General features: G+C 40.5%; 1 protein-coding gene across 1 annotated transcript in view; it reads left to right on the forward strand.

Annotated features, from left to right (window-relative positions):
• TRDN (triadin) overlaps positions 1–16,052 on the forward strand; it is a gene marked incomplete in the record, with an annotated part of 278,678 nt that overhangs the window by 138,928 nt on the left and 123,698 nt on the right. Inside the window, 3 exon segments of the mRNA XM_034765753.1 lie at positions 3,070–3,105; positions 4,505–4,567; positions 5,292–5,351. Coding sequence (XP_034621644.1) covers positions 3,070–3,105; positions 4,505–4,567; positions 5,292–5,351 — 159 coding nt within the window.

Here is a 16,052-nt window from a genome sequence, read left to right on the forward strand (position 1 = left end):
CCCTTTTCTCCTTCAGAAATAAATCGAAACTAGTACTGAATTTTTCTTTTGCGTCAAGCAATTTTCCAGTAACCTATTCCGCATGTTGTTTATCCTTCATGTGTAAGAGTTTTGCCTGTGTTTCCCATTTAGTAGTATGGTGGTTAATGCTGCAGATGACATTCCAGATGGGGTCTAAAAAATACTCTACAAAATAAATTCTGAACTTCATCTCTCTGAGAAAATCTATTGTCTGTCTTCGGTAGATTAGTGCTGAACTACTGTTTAGAAAATGATAATACATAAGTCATTTTTCTTAATCAATCTCCTGGATGATTGTTTCTTATAGCATAAATTCCCTAGGTGGACTTCTGATTTTCCAACTAATTATTTATATTTGTCTGTATTGAATTATATTTGAGGGCAGCTGGAGTAAGCTTCTGAATGATCAAAATCCTTCTGGATTTGGTTGTGTAACTCGCTGTTCAGTGTGTATTACATATCCCCATATAAGTGGTTGGTCCACAGAGGTTTATAAATCTGCTATAGCTTCTAGTTATAGGAATTAATCCTTTAGATTAACAGAAGGGATTCATTATTTTAGTGCTAAAGGCCATGAATTCAAACCCTACATGCAGCCTGAACAGGGTTGGCTAGTTTCATTTATTTCCTCTGCCTGCTATGTTAGGGTATGTCTACATGGAAGACTTTCCACATGTCTTACCATGTGCTTTTGCCCTACATCCCTTATTATCTACACTCAAAGCCCTTAGACACACAGCAAACCCAAGCTGGCATGCTGGAGGAATGGGTCAGAGTGCACACTGAGCTGTGCTGTGACCCATCCCTTACCCCCCACTTCACAGTGTGGAGGTAGTAAAGGTGCAGGTACTTGGGCTCAAGTTTAGATAGTCCTCCATTGCCATTCTCACAATTCCCTATATCTCTATTTTCTGGCCCATGTACCAAAAGCTACCTGTTGATTCATATACCCTCACTTGGCATTTAGCCCTTCATGTTTCGTTTAGTTATGTTTATGCTTGGAAGAAGCTCACCACATTCTATGCTTCAGATGTGGCAAGTTTTCTGTTGGCATTAGACGTACCTCTTAACTTGTCATGGTCCAAATGTGGAACGTGGTGCACAAAAAAAGATCCAGTATGAAGGATACAGAAAATGTATTCATGCAGGACACTTAAAATTAGGTGGGATTCCTTCTTTTACTGTAAATAACTCTTTCTATAACCTCATTTTAATGATTCCTTATAATTTGCAACAATAATAGTAAGGGACATTGAATGTATGTAAAACCTAGATAATTTTGGGGCTACAAAGAATGACAACCCTCAGAATGTGGTACACTAGAGAAGAGTGGCAGTGGCAATTTATTATAGTAGAATACATTTGTTGAATGACTTTGAAAGAAAACAGTTGTGTTCAGTATGGGATTTCTCCCAGTCCTACAGGCCACCCTTGTGAAATCGGACTTCCCAAAGTCATTTCCCTCCCTTTTTAATGCAGACATTCTAAGGGCCCTTCCTCTGGGCACCTGTGCAAGGAGAAAGGAAAGCTGAGCTGGAGTTAATTCCTTTTTCATTAAAAAGCAACAGAGGGTCCTGTGGCACCTTTAAGACTAACAGAAGTATTGGGAGCATAAGCTTTCATGGGTAAGAACCTCACTTCTTCTTGCATCTGAAGAAGTGAGGTTCTTACCCACGAAAGCTTATGCTCTCAATACTTCTGTTACTCTTCAAGGTGCCACAGGACCCTCTGTTGCTTTTTACAGATTCAGACTAACACGGCTACCCCTCTGATCCTTTTTCATTGTGGAGCAGGAACCCTGCACCCTGTCACAGGAACACATTTGCATTTAGGTTTGATTTGGTAAGAATTCTAGAATTGGAATCTGCAGTTAGAGCTAGATTGTGTTTCCTGTCTGTCAAGGAACAGGTTGCCTTTTCAGAGCACTACAGGAATCTCTGAACATGGCAGATCTGATTGGTGCTCCGCTTACTTTTCCTGCCCTCAGGAACAGTGAACAGAGCACCAATGACAGGGGATTTTGTGCTGTCTGATGCATTGATATGTGGTGAACCTGAGTTGCAGCCACACTGTCATCTCACAAAGGAAATATTAACACAAAGGCTGAACATTATTATTTTTTTTTTAGTATTTTCTCACTTCATGTAGTGCTAAGTCACTTTCCAGTTCTTCCAAATTGAACATCAGTGGTTTTGATAATGGGTCAGATCCTGAGAAGCAGCCTGATCCCCATTGGATCATTCTGGTGGCTGAAATTAGACAGAAAGCAACTGAGTTTCCCTAGCCAAGGTTCCCACTTGCCCCTGTTTTAGAGCAGAGGGAAAGGGACTAGTAGAGAACCAGTCCCAGGATCAGTGGAAGCTGGGAATAGATGAGAATGTGGCTCAACATAAAAAGTCATATGCTCACATTTTTGATGTTGTTATGCATATTTTTTATCTTTATCTCTAATAATGCCCATATTGCTTATTGCACAAAATTTTTGAACTTTGCATTGCTTGATCAGTGCCCTGGTTAACCATATGCGTACGTATAAGCCAAATCATTACTTCATTTCTAACCAATGGTCAGTTTAAACTTGATCATGATTAACTGGGGACCAAATGGGGGAACATGAGACACACACAAGTAGCTGGGTGAAACAGTTTGTAGAAGAATCACAAGGGACTCATCTTTGGTTTTCCCAAGTCAATAAAAAAGGGTGAAAATGACCAAATATATTTAAAATGGATTAAATCTTGAGAAAGTGCTCAACATTTAACCAGGGATTTATCATGTCTGCTAGAAAGTCAGAACCAATTAGGTTCAGTAAGATTCCTTCATTTTGATAAACAAGTCCCCCTATTTTATGCAGTGTTCTCATATTTGTGAAACCAGTTCACAAAGACCAAGGGGTTTATAACTTCTAAGAAAATGTCTATTTTTGTATCAGTCACACATATTTTCCTTTGCTTCTTTAATTTCTGAAAGTATGCAGTGCAGTATTTGTAATGGACTTTTTTGCATTCCCTGTTTTAAGAATGTTCTTTTTTATATGTTTTCATGCAGAAGAAAAGACTCTTGCGATAGCTAAGGAAGTGAAAAGTAAGTAACTTAATTTTTTTCTTTCTCTTGATGTTAATTTATGCAAGGGGTAATAGCATATTTGTTTCTTGGATCTGCTAGCTTCAGAAAAGCTTCTTCTACCCCGGAACAATTTTCAAGGAAAGAAAGAGCTCTGACTTTATGGACTCATGATATTTTGCATGTGCTATTCTATATAATAATATAGGCTGGCTTCTTGTACATATTCATAATAGCAAAGCATCACAAAATAAAAAAACTATAGCTCTGCTAACTCAGCTGATACCCATAATACAGAGCTTGAAGAGGCAAACCTGGATGGCTATGGGGTGGGCAATACAAAGGGCATATGTTTGCTGTTATTTACTAGCATTTAGTGGGAATTTATTCCCTAACAAAGAGAGAGAAAGACGATAGGAAATGAGTTTCCTGATGTCTCATACCTAATTCTATTCTACCAATTAATAACACACATGCAATAAGTAATTAAATTGTTGTGGCCTTCATAGAGCAAAAAGCTAATTTCCACTGTTGCCCAGTGAATCCAATAGAGAGAAATTAATTTAAAAGATTGTCATGTTCTTTAGTAGACAATGGTTTAACTGCAATTCACCATGAATAGCAGATATCTTGTAATGACAGTTTTAAAGGTCCTATTCATAAAAATGTTATGAGGGTATATTATTTATATAGGCTTTTGATGGGATTCTGCACTTATTGCTGAGTATCTCTTGCAAGTTTTTCTATTGTCAGTCAGGTTTTATAAGGAAAGCACTAAGTCAGAACAAATGCAGGGTTACTGTATCACTTCAAAAATTGTATTTATAGTAGGTTAATGGGTATAATTGATTGAATAAGTGCCTATTTCTTAAATAATTACTGGTGCACAGACTGGCTCCAATTCTATCCTCAGCTTTGTGTGGACTCACTGGAATATATAGTATGTTTATATATTTGAGGGGATGACAGTAGCGTTTTTAATAAGCAACTAATTGGTCTAGATTTGCATGTCTTCTCCATTGCATGGACTGATCTCCAGATGTACGTTTTCCGCATTGTGATGGCAAATCTTCCAAAGCATACTTCAGTTGGCCAAAACCAGGCAGATTTAATAAAACACAGCACAGAGGGAATGTGTACCATCTGAAACAGGTTGATCTACCCAATGGCACAGTTTGGCCCAATACAAGTGTAGTCATCTGTCACAAGTCATCATGGTTTACCAACGTGGAGGCCATAGAGATAAGACACATCTGGGTAGATAAGTCCTCCCACAGCTATGCTGTCTTTTGCCTTACTCTCTGTTTAAGTATCGGGCCTTGTTCGGGTCTCTTACCTTATTGTTTTATAAAATGTGGATCATCGTTCTTTAGTAAGATATAAAAAAAATCAACTGAATTTCTTTTAAATCTTTTCTTAGGAACAGAAGAGGAAAAGAGGATAACCCAAGAGAAGAGAGCTATTCCTGAAACTAAAAAGAAAGGTATGGAATTGGAAAGTTTGTTGAGAGGCTGATCCAGCTCCCATTGAAATCAACGGCTAAATTCCCATTAACTTCAATTGCGGCAGATCAAACTCTAAACTTGCAGTACCACAATGCTCTCCTATTGGATGATTTCCCATACCTTAACATCACCATCCCATGTTTTACTACTTTTTCAGTTTGTATCAATATTTTAAAGCTTTTCCTGGTTGACAAGCCAGAGAACGAATGGCAAACATGGTGGTTTAGCCCCCCGGTTGTGAGGCTGTCCATGGCAATTTTAATAGTTGTCCCTGATATAACAGGACATGGCTATATTGCCATATGTGAAAATGGTGGGACACGTAGCTTTGTACGCTGCATGCCAGTTCCAATGACATCAGTACCATGTTGTTTTGATAGTAATGAATAAGATTTGCAGCTACCACTGGTAACTTAAATTAAAAGGTATGACATTCCTGCACTAATGAGTCTCACCTGGCCTTTCATGAATTATTAAGGGTCCAGAATATCCAAAGTTGATACTTACTGATTAATTTTCATTTTTTATCTGATTGCTTTGTAACTAGGTGTGTGCAATGTCTAGATGGGAATCATCTGATCTAAACTCAAAAATAAGTCACATTTTTTCAGCATGTGCCCACTAGGGCTTGGCTGGCTGCATATTTGAATGTGTGATTCATAGTTCTAGCATTTTGAATGACTTTCTCTAATTAAATGTTAGAAAAAGAAGAGGAAAAAAAGAAATCCCCTGAGAAGACTATCCCTGAAATAAAAAAAGCAGGTAAGAAATTGAAATTTGTCGGGTTTTTCAATAGACATTTAATTATTTAATATATGTATTTTCAGTTTTTAAACATTTAAAATAGGTTAATATGTAAATTCCCATTACTTAAGACTGCAGGGTTCCCTCTTATTCTGTGGATTTGAGATTTGGACAGAAATAAGTCATCCTCTCCCTACTTCTAACACCAAATTAAGCTGTGGCATAAGTAACACCACTCAATGTAGTCAATGTTTGGTATAGCTAATGGATGCTTGATTTAAAAAAAAAGTAGTATATGTAAAGGGGGATTCAGCTATGGCCTTAAATTTTTCAGGGATAGTTTTTTCATATACAAATAATTTTAGGTGCAAATGGTAACAAGTAGCAGAGAAAATAGGCAGTTAGTTGTCTAAGAGGCTTTATGCTGGGAGAAATGAGTTGTGTTCAAAATAATATTAACAAACATGCTTTAACATGTTAAACACTACTTAGTATAGACAAAAGCAGAGCTGGTTTTTTTGAAGTGATAACTAGGAACAAATGTTTATGTCCTGTCTACACTAGAATTTGCAATCATTGTTATAATGATTTAGTGTTGACACATATTCAAGCATGTTTAAAATTCAAATGAAGCTTCTTCCCATGTCATTTTAATATCTTTCATTTCTGGTTTTATTGTGCATTTCCAAGTTTTCCTTGGTCTATCTCAACCCATCATGCCCTGGGAATTCCTGTCCAGTGCTTGTCTTACGTTGTTTGATTCTTTCCTTCATGTATGTTCTAGCCATCTTTATTTTTGTTTCATAATTTCCTGTCCTATCAATTTCTGTTTCTTCCTCCTCCAAAGCTCTTCATTTGTCATTTTTTTTTCCCTGGCCATCTAATGTTGAGGATTTGTCTAAGGCAGCTGTTTAGAGAAACTTGAAGTTTAGATAATAAGATCTTGATAAGTCTCCAGTTTTCAGTACCATTCACTAAGATAAACTTTACAATGGTGTTAAATAGTCAAAGCTTAGTTAGGAGGGCAAAGATTCTGTTTCCCTAGATTGGCTTTGGGGTTGCAGAGGCATGTCTGGTTTTCTGTCGGTTCCATCTTTTTTGCTCATGGCGCTGCCAAGAATTGTGAAGTGTCGGATCTCTTCTATGCCAATCTCATAAAGTGTTATTGGTGTTTCTTGTTGGGTATTGATTCTCATGGTTTTCATTTTCTCTGTGTTGATTTTCAGCCCTACTAAATGTGCATAGGTCTGGAGATAATTTGTATTAGCTTACTTTTCTCCGTGGGTCATCAGGTTGATGATCTGTTACTGTCTCTGCTCCATTCTTGTTACGTACAACCTCTAAAGTTCTTATCCATTTGCGCTGAATTGCAATGTGATCAATTTTGTTCCCTGTTCTGTGGTCTGGCTACCTGTCAGTTATCTTGTGACTAGTATAGTGAGGGGAAATAGTTCCTCCAATGATCAGATCATTCATTCCACAAAAATCAGCAAATATTTCCCCATTTTTTTCATTTAACAAAGGCCTTGTTTCCCCATAATTACTTCCCTGCTCGTATTGTTGCTCCCCCCATTTAGTGTTCATGTCTCCAATTACCAGGAGGACATCCCTTTTCAGGACCTTGGCTACTTCTGTTCCCAGAAGTTTTCTTGTTCCCGTTGGCTAACTTGATTTGTTAGAGAGTAGCACTGAATCCTACTTTCTGAAACTTTGATGTAAATTGTGCTGTTATAATCCTGTCAGGCTTTTAGCTGCCCTCCTTTACAGTATCATATTATGCCATCCCTATGTACATTACCCGCTGCCAGGAATGAGGACTTGCTGCTGAACCTGCCCAGTCTCTCGGGAGCCTATGAGCACAGCTGAGCCACACCAGGACTGCCTGATTGATTACTCCGCCTCATTGGTGGAGAAAGTCAGCAAGCCTGCTCGTAAGCCTAACAGCAACAACTGATCTGTGGCTTCTCAATACACACACTCACAGCTGCAACCTCTCCTTGTCTCGCCTGCTCCTAACCTTACTCCAGCCCTGATCCTGGCTTGTTCCCAACCTTGCTACTGTCCTTCCAGTCTGCTCCAGCCTTGCTTGGTCTCTGACTCCTTGTTCTTGGCTTGGAACTCCAGCTCTGACCATGTCTGTGCTAGGCCTGACCACTTCTGCTCTGACTGCTAGGCCTGACCACCCACATCCTGGTTCAGGACATTGGCATTCAGTAGCCCAGAATATAGTAGAATGTGTCCAGGTGACAGTTATTTGTCAGGATGTTACCCATCTCACTTCACTTAGGCCTACTATATCTAGTTTATATTTGTCCATTTCTTTTGTTACTTGGGCTGTTTTACCAGACTTATATAGTGTCTGCATGTTCCACATACCGATTTTGGTACGGATTTAGGATGGAGCAGATTCGTCAGAGGAGTAGCTTCCTTTCAGGTTTGGTCACTTTGCATCATCATCTTTCTTCTAGGTCTAACTGAATTGAGTTGAATTAGGCTCAGTTTGTTGAGCTGAGCAGTAGTGTAGGTTTCCATAACAGCTTTGGTTTTTTATGGGAGCAGTTGTTAGCCCACTCCCAGCCAGGCCCTACCAGGCAGATTGGTGGACTGCCTTTGGTCTGGTTTCTAGTCTTCAACCTGGCCTGGGTGGCCTTACCAGTTATATTACCACTAGCATAGCTCTCAGGGTCATGGGATCATGCAAGCTGTCCCACCATATCAAGGCATAGTCCACGGAAAAGGAAACTACATTACATGCCATGTAATTCAGAAATGAAACTTCTGGTTTTGATGCTATCTCCTTTTGAACCCCTAAAAGCAGGAAATCATAATGGAGGAGACAAATTACAATTTACAGTGTTGCCAACTCTCATTATTTTTATCACACATCATGCATTATTTGGTGTTTTTCTTAAAGCCCCATCTGCTGGAGTCGTGTGATTAAGGGAGTGCCTCAGCTTTTTATTTAAAAAAAAAGTACTTGTCTACTCTCATGATTAGGGAGAAAGGCTTGAAAACAGAAACCCTAAAGGCTCAAACACCAGAAGGCAAATAAAAAGAACTCACAATTTATTGTTTTAACATTATTGTAATTTTCGAGCTAATCTCATGACTTTTTGGGGTCTGCCTTATGATTTTTTAACACCTGGGGCAACTAACTCTAGCAGTATTGTTCTAGTGTACACATAAGGATCTTTAATGCTTTTCAGTTTGTGGATGTAAGCTCATGTGATACAATAGGAAGGAGGTTACTGATAAGGCTGCTGAACTCCAAAATGCAAAGGATTAAAGTAACGAAGACAGGGACTTTTATACTAATTCTTAAAGAAGATATATCCACTCAAAAGACAATAGTAGAACTTACAATAACATCTCTATTAGTCATGTATACAAATAGGGCTGATCTATTCATGAAAAACCTTATGAAGAGTAGCTCAGAAAAAAGCATTTATGAATGCCCATCTTGTGATACCAAGGGTTGATTATTTGTTTGAGAGGTGTTGAGTACTCACAGTTGTAACAACAGTTAATGGGCACTTAGATGCCATGGTGATGATCACAGTATAAGAATAGAATGGAACAGAGCCTAACACCACAATGAAAGGGTTAAAACCAGGATCAGAGGAAGCATTATCAGAGCCAGGCCTACAACTCAGGTATTCCTGGCATGAGCTATGCTTTCTAATTATTCAGATCTCATGATAAATTACATCATAAACTGGGAGGATATATATTCCATAGTTTACTGAAGTATAAAGTTAAATTGTATCTTTAAATGTATAAATATAGAATTAAAAATAAAATATCATAACTTGAGATGGCAATTCAAAATGACCCTTATAACTTTATTCTGGCTCCAAACTTGCTTTTCATGTGAGACTATAGAATTTTAAAAGATTACTTTTTATCGTCAAACTGCAGTATAAAGTTATTAACATGTTCATCTTCAGAAGCTGTTACTGAACCTTGTGAGTCATCTTAACGATGCTGGAGAGAGAGAAATTAAACAATGCAAGACAGTCCCACATTTCTGTCCCTTTTTTTAGCTCCCTAATTTGCTGCATTTTTGAAGACTTTTCTAGCCTTTGTGTTAGAAGGTGGTAATCCATAATATATTCTAGTTACACATGTCGCTGTTATTTGTCATTGGACTTGCTCTTTGAATTCATGTTCTCTTTTTCAACATTGAGTGGCAGCATCTATTGTTATCCCCGGAAGGTTTTAAACCTGTAATAATTGCCACATTTGATCAACAGGATAGTACCATATAGCCCAAAGTTTAAAAATGAGCAATCTCAGCGTGTGGTTGTATTTACACGCTTTGGGCAGATACAACAGAGTTTGCTGAATGGTGAACCTAGGAAGGCTTGAACTTTCACTCTGAATAAGCAAACCAAAAGCGGGATTATGGGGATGTTTTCCTATTTTATTATTTTTACCTTTTCCAATTAAAAGGACAGGCAGTGTCTATTGCATTAAAAACAAGCTCCTTGCCCAGGCCTTCAAAGCTCTGCTTTACCTCTCTACTGCCTACTTCTCTGCTTTTGTCTCTCTCTGCTTCCCATCAACTCTTTCATTTCCCTTTGTGCCTTTCATGCTTGTTTCTGCACTGTCTGTGCTGCATGGCCCGTTTATACTTGGAACGTACTTCCTGAAACCCTATCCCCCAAATTGGGCTTCATCCTGTCATTCAAATCCCTCCATAAAACTCACAGCTTCCACAAGGCCTGTTAACACAGTCTCTTCCTATAGTGAAATGATGGACTGTGTGTGTGTGGTTGAGACTGAGAGGCAGAGAGAGATTCTATATAAATAATAAGAGCCTCAAAATAATGCTTTGAGGGCAACTCTGCCCCTGCCACCCACCTTTTCCCCAGCTAAAGGGCAACATTTTACACCTCACAGCATATCCTTTATATTTTCTGATTAATGTTTTAAATGAGTGCAAATTAGCAAACGACAGGGGTTTTTTTTGTCCATGTTGCAATTTTACCCCTTGAATTACATGAATGTACTTTTGCACATCTCTGTACTAACTGCCAGTGGTTTTGGAACAATTTTTTAGCAGGGATGCTGAAAGGCCAGTGAACAAAACCTTAAACCCTGCTGCATCCCCAGCACCCTACTTGAAGTACCCCAGCTAACTGTCTCTCTAAGGCAGAGATCGTTAACCTTTGGTACGTGGCCCATCGGGGAAATCTGCTGATGGGCCGGGATGGTTTGTTTACCTGCAGCATCCGCAGGTTTGACTGATCGCAGCTCCCACTGGCCATGGTTCGCCGTTCGAGGCCAATGGGGACTGCGGGAAGCGGTGGCCAGCACATCCCTCAGCCCGAACCATTTCCCGCAGCCCCCATTGGCCTGGAGCGGCGAACCGTGACCAATGGGAGCCGCGATCGGCTGAACCTGTGGACGCTGCAGGTAAACAAACCGTCCTGGACCGCCAGCATATTTCCCTGATGGGACGTGTGCCACAGGTTGCCGAACCCTGTGCTAAGGTGTATTTGTTTGCTTGCAGGCAAATTCTCTCCCATTCTTAATCCCCTCGTGTCATCTCTCTTTCTCTCTCTCTGCTGCAGAGTAAGCTAATATTGAATGTGCTCAGTACAAAATGAATTGGAGGATTCTTAATTAGCTTTTAAAAGTGTATTGGAGGTAAAACACATTAATCCTCTGACCTTCAGTTAGTACAAAAACATTGTGCTAATTGTTCTGAAAAACAGATAATTCTGTTGTTATAAACTCAGAGGTCTCGCTTAAACAAACATAATTGGCAGAAATAAGGCCCTGGCACAATCCTATTTAAAACCCCCTACTCCGCTAGACTGGACAAATATAGAGCCATATCTGTGCACATTCATGAAGGAGTCTTGCTGAGAAGCAGTCTGGATGGGGTAACAAGAACAATGGCCAAGATTTTCAAAAGTGAGCTGTGATTTTAAGTCCCTCAATTTTGGGGTGTCCAACTTGAAATGTGATTGAGAAAGGGGCCTGCTTGTTTATTTTTATCCTTTGGAAGGTAGGTGTTCAGTACTTCGTGAAAATCCATCCTCTTGGAAGAGAGCCTATTACACAGAACGTACAAATGGCATTTAGCAAAAACAGCTACTGCTTACAAATATACAAAAAATGATCTGCTCAGGAAGAGGCTTAGAATCTCTCAGAATTTGGCCTGTGCAGACAAATCCTTTGTGAGTGTCATGCACAGGTGCCCACCAAAAAAACAACCACCCAGAATGGAACAAGGGAGGTCCTCAGTGCAACAAGCTGCTTATCATAGATCAGTGTGTGTGATGTGCCTATTTGTACTCGGACACCCCTGACAAGGCAGCGGCCCCTCTAAACTCCCACCATGGAGATTATTCCTGTGCTGGCTAGGGATAATCCGGTGCGCTGCCTGCTCTCAGAATACCAATGTCTTTTAACCCTGCTTTTGTTGTATTCAAGTGAACCTGCTTTGGGGACATTTAAACAACGAGGCTGCATTTGCCCTCAAATGTAAAGATTAAAATTATTACCTTGATACTGTCATGTATCTGGAATATTCACCTATGCGGGTTCAGTGACGCACTCTACTGGGAGGAATGGCTGTGTCCTCTGTTTGGAGGAGGGATGTTATAATAGCCTTGCAGGGAGCAGAACTGAGGTGCTCAGGGATGAGGGGACAGGGCCTCTCTGTTGCTTTTTTTGCATGGTCTGATGGCAGGCATATTGTTCTTCACTCTGTGCTGTTTAATGCCAGTCTTTGCAACTTGCAAAAGGGCACAGATACATGGGAAATGAGGAGAAAAGGCCATTCTATTCTCCCACAGTTTGGCCTTTGCTACTCTGCTTTATAGAGGCAGACAAAGAAATCTCTATGACCAGTTTTTAAATTCCTGATCTGCACAAAACCCTTCATTTGTATGGCTTCCCTGCCCACATTTACCTGGTGCATTCCTCGTGTTACATAGTTGTTTTCTACTGATAAGAGAAATAGTGGTGACATCTGGTGGCCAATTATCTATTCTTTTCTTTTCTCTGCCTGCTTTTTCTGCTACTGAATATTACCATGTGTAAGTGTTCCTTCTTAAAAGAATGAATTAGAGATTTGTAGCTCTTATTTATGTCTGTTCCTCTCCCAGTCAACCATGCTGCAATGGTCACTCCTGCAAGGTGGTACACCCTGGAACAATGCTAAAATGCCAGCCAAACATGAAACCCTTCTCGGAAGTATCACCTTCCTGGGCAGTACTTCCAGTAGAGCCAGCAAATAGCAGCGAACTAACCATGGTTTGAATGGCATAATATTGTACTTGATAGAAACACCCTTGGCATACCCATCAATGTAGCCAAGACACAGCACACTACGACAAGAGGCTTGAATGGGGGGCAGGGGCTTTTGGTCCCAGATCAACTGAAAAGAAAATAAGCAGAGAAAACCTTGTGCACAGTTGAAAGGAGAGAGGCCACTAAATGCCAATGTCATACTGTCCCACCAGAAAACAACACCTCAGACCATTCACTAATCCCCAGATGCTTAACAGGCCTGTATATTGATAGTACTGAGGCCAGAGTTAGGCTGTTTTTTGTGATAGTGGGACTGTGAAGAATGTGGGATGTACATGTGTTACTGTACATTTTGAAGGTGCATGGGACCTATTTGTAGAGCAGCAAACTCTATCTGTGAAATTGATGAAATATGATTGTGGAGGTGAAGGTGTGTTAAAGAAGGATAGCTTAATTGGGCATTTCCTCAAATTTGGCTTTACAGGGTTTTTATGAGAGAGTCTTCCCCAGGAGGTGGGTGGTAGTTGTATATGGAGGCTTAACGGGGTCAGGACTCGCTACCACTGGTGCCTCCTGTTGGTTGCTCTGGGAATTAGCTCTTGTCAGCTGTAGAGCGCCCTCTGCACGTGGTGTCTCACCCGTTGTCTGCTCTGCTGATTTGGGAACCACCGCGTTGCTCCCCACTTGGCAGTATCCATGACTCCATTCTCATCCCTTTTCGGGGGGGCAGGGTAATGACAGTCCTTCGGCTTGCACCTGCCTCTGTGGCCAACCACAACCCCAAAGTCTAGCCCCTCACCTCAGGGCAAGTTTCAGTCTGTCTCAGCCACACTCCTCTGTGGCCAGGTAAAGTGCAAGGGGGGAGACCCAGGCCCACCCGCTACTCTGGGGCCCAACCCAGGGACCCTATAGTGGCAGCCTCTCTCTGCCCTCCTTCTCTCCCCTCTTGTCCGCCTATCTTCCCTGGGCCACTTCCCCTTTGGCCTCATGCACCTTCTTGACCCTTTTTAGCAGGGGCCGCAGCCTGGCAGGTAACTGGGCCGGAGCTCTCCTCTGCTCCCCGAGCCTGCCCAGCACTGCTCTGTCCAAGGTGCTACCTCCTTACCTCAGGAGCCAGTTCTCCTCCCTTGCTAGTCAGGGAGAGATTCCCTCTCCTTTGCTAGGCAGCCTTTATATAGGGCCCAGCCTGGCCCTGATTGGCTGCCTCTTTCTTTGCCCTGATTGGCTTTCCACAGGCCTTTGCTGATTGGCTGCTGGTCTGTGCAGCCTCTCTGGCTTGTTCCAGCCCTTTTTCTCATGGAGTGGGGCAGCCGCCCCACTACAGGAGGAAACTAATAATGCTGGAGGAGCGGGGCTCATTCGGGATAGCTTAGGAGAGAGAGAAATGGGAGAAACAAATATATAAATAAAATCACAAAAAGATAATCGGCAGTGAGTTGCCTAGGATTGCCTTATTCAGAGATTTATATGTGTAGGGAAAATGTTAAGGGAGGATAGAAGACTATGAATTGATAGGGAATTTTTAAAATTATAATTTTAAAACCAAAAAAAAAAAATGTGAGTCAGAAACATTGAATTGTACGGATTATAAGAGTATGCACTTGCAGTTGCTTATTGCTTTTACCCTGGTACTCCCTCAACAGCTTGCCTCCGATTGATTGTTTGTTACACTCACTTGTGTCTTGTCTCTATACCCTATGCATATTGGAGCAGGGCCAGGACATCCTGTGTGTTTGTACAGCCCTCAGCAAAAAAGGGCTCTGCTTCTGCTTGTGGTCTTATATCATCATCATCATCATTATTATTATTTTATTATCCATGGAGCAAAACCCACCATTCTCATTTTGAACATCTGGGTTCCCTGTCTGGTTTACTGGAGCTCTAGGCTTCATCGCCTGTGTTGCAGACTGATTCATTCCTAGCTAATAACTTGCTCCTGGCATTATTAGCATCTCAGACCCATCCTTACTTCTTTTTCTATCCTCCCCTGGGTTCTGTTTATGACTCACCTGCTGTTTCCTGGCATTCTCCACTAATAGCTGCTTTTCCCTTCAGACACAAGCTATGCAGGCTACTGTGAGGACTGGGCTATGTTTATTAACCCATAGGAAGTCTGAGTTAAGATTTACATTGTTGCCAGCTAGTGATGTTATGTGCTAGTTTTCCTCTATCTTTCAACGTTGCTAACAATTTCCTGTTTGTGGGGTTTTGTATAATAAAATCATAGAAAGTGGAGATGGAGATGACCTGTTAGGTCATCTAATTCATCCTTCTCACAATGCAAGATGATTCCATACAGTATCTCTCCAAGTTCTTTATCTAGCTTAGTTTTAAATGTCTGAATCTCTTTAGAAGATTATTCTCAGTCTTAATAGATTTCAAAGTTAAGAAAAAATTTATTAAATTCCACCTAAATTTTCCTTTGCTTAATTTTCCCTGTTACTCACAGTTATAGCCCCATGTGACATCTTAATTTAGCCCCTGATGCCTTGGAGCCCAGTTCCCTATTGCCTTGTTCCTTGTACTGCCTTTTATACTTATTTGTGCAAAGTAGATGTAAAACTGGTGTAGCTGAATGGAGAATTTGATCTGGTAGCATTTCATACTCACTTTGTACAGGTATCTGTATGACAATGTACAGCAGAAGGCAATGGAGAATCAGGCTTTTGGTGCTAGGTGTCTTGGACTGTAATAAATAGCGGATTTATGGGATATAAGAATATTCTTTTTGGTTTTACTTTACACATATATTTGCAAACTAAATACTGTAGGCCCCAACCTAGATATTTGCTTTCTATACTCTAAGAAAATGAAAAACAAGCCTACTCACCTTACTGATGCTTCCCAACTCAGCAAGAGACAAACATAGTCAAATTTGGTCTTATAGTAAAAATAAGGTTATACGTATCTGAGCAGATGCAAACAGCATTTGGCACTGGTGTAACTATTGCAGCTGGAATACTGTGTCCAATTCTGGTGTCCACAATGCAAAAAGGATGTTGATAAATTGGAGAGGTTCAGAGACGAGAACGATTAAAGGGTTAGAAAACATGCATTATAGAGATAGACTCAAGGAGCTCAATCTATTTAGCTTAACAAAGAGAAGGTTGAATGACTTGATTACAGTCCATAAGTACCTATGTGGGGGAAAATATTTGATAATTGGCTCTTCAATCTAGCAGAGAAAGGTATAACATGATCCAGTTGATGGAAGTTAAAGCTAGACAAATTCAGACCAGAAATAAGGTGTACATTTTTAACATTGATAGTAATTAGCCAATGGAACAATTTACCAAAGGTTGTGGTAGATTCCCCATCACTGGCAATTTGTATCTCATGATTCAATGTTTTTCCTAGAAGATTTTCTTTAGGAATTATTTTGGGGAAGTTCTATGGCCTGTATTATACAGGAGGTCAGACTAGATTATCAAAATGGTTCCTTCTGGTGTTTCA

This window comes from Trachemys scripta, chromosome 3, assembly GCF_013100865.1.
Source record: "Trachemys scripta elegans isolate TJP31775 chromosome 3, CAS_Tse_1.0, whole genome shotgun sequence".
Classification (NCBI taxonomy): Eukaryota; Metazoa; Chordata; order Testudines; family Emydidae; genus Trachemys; species Trachemys scripta.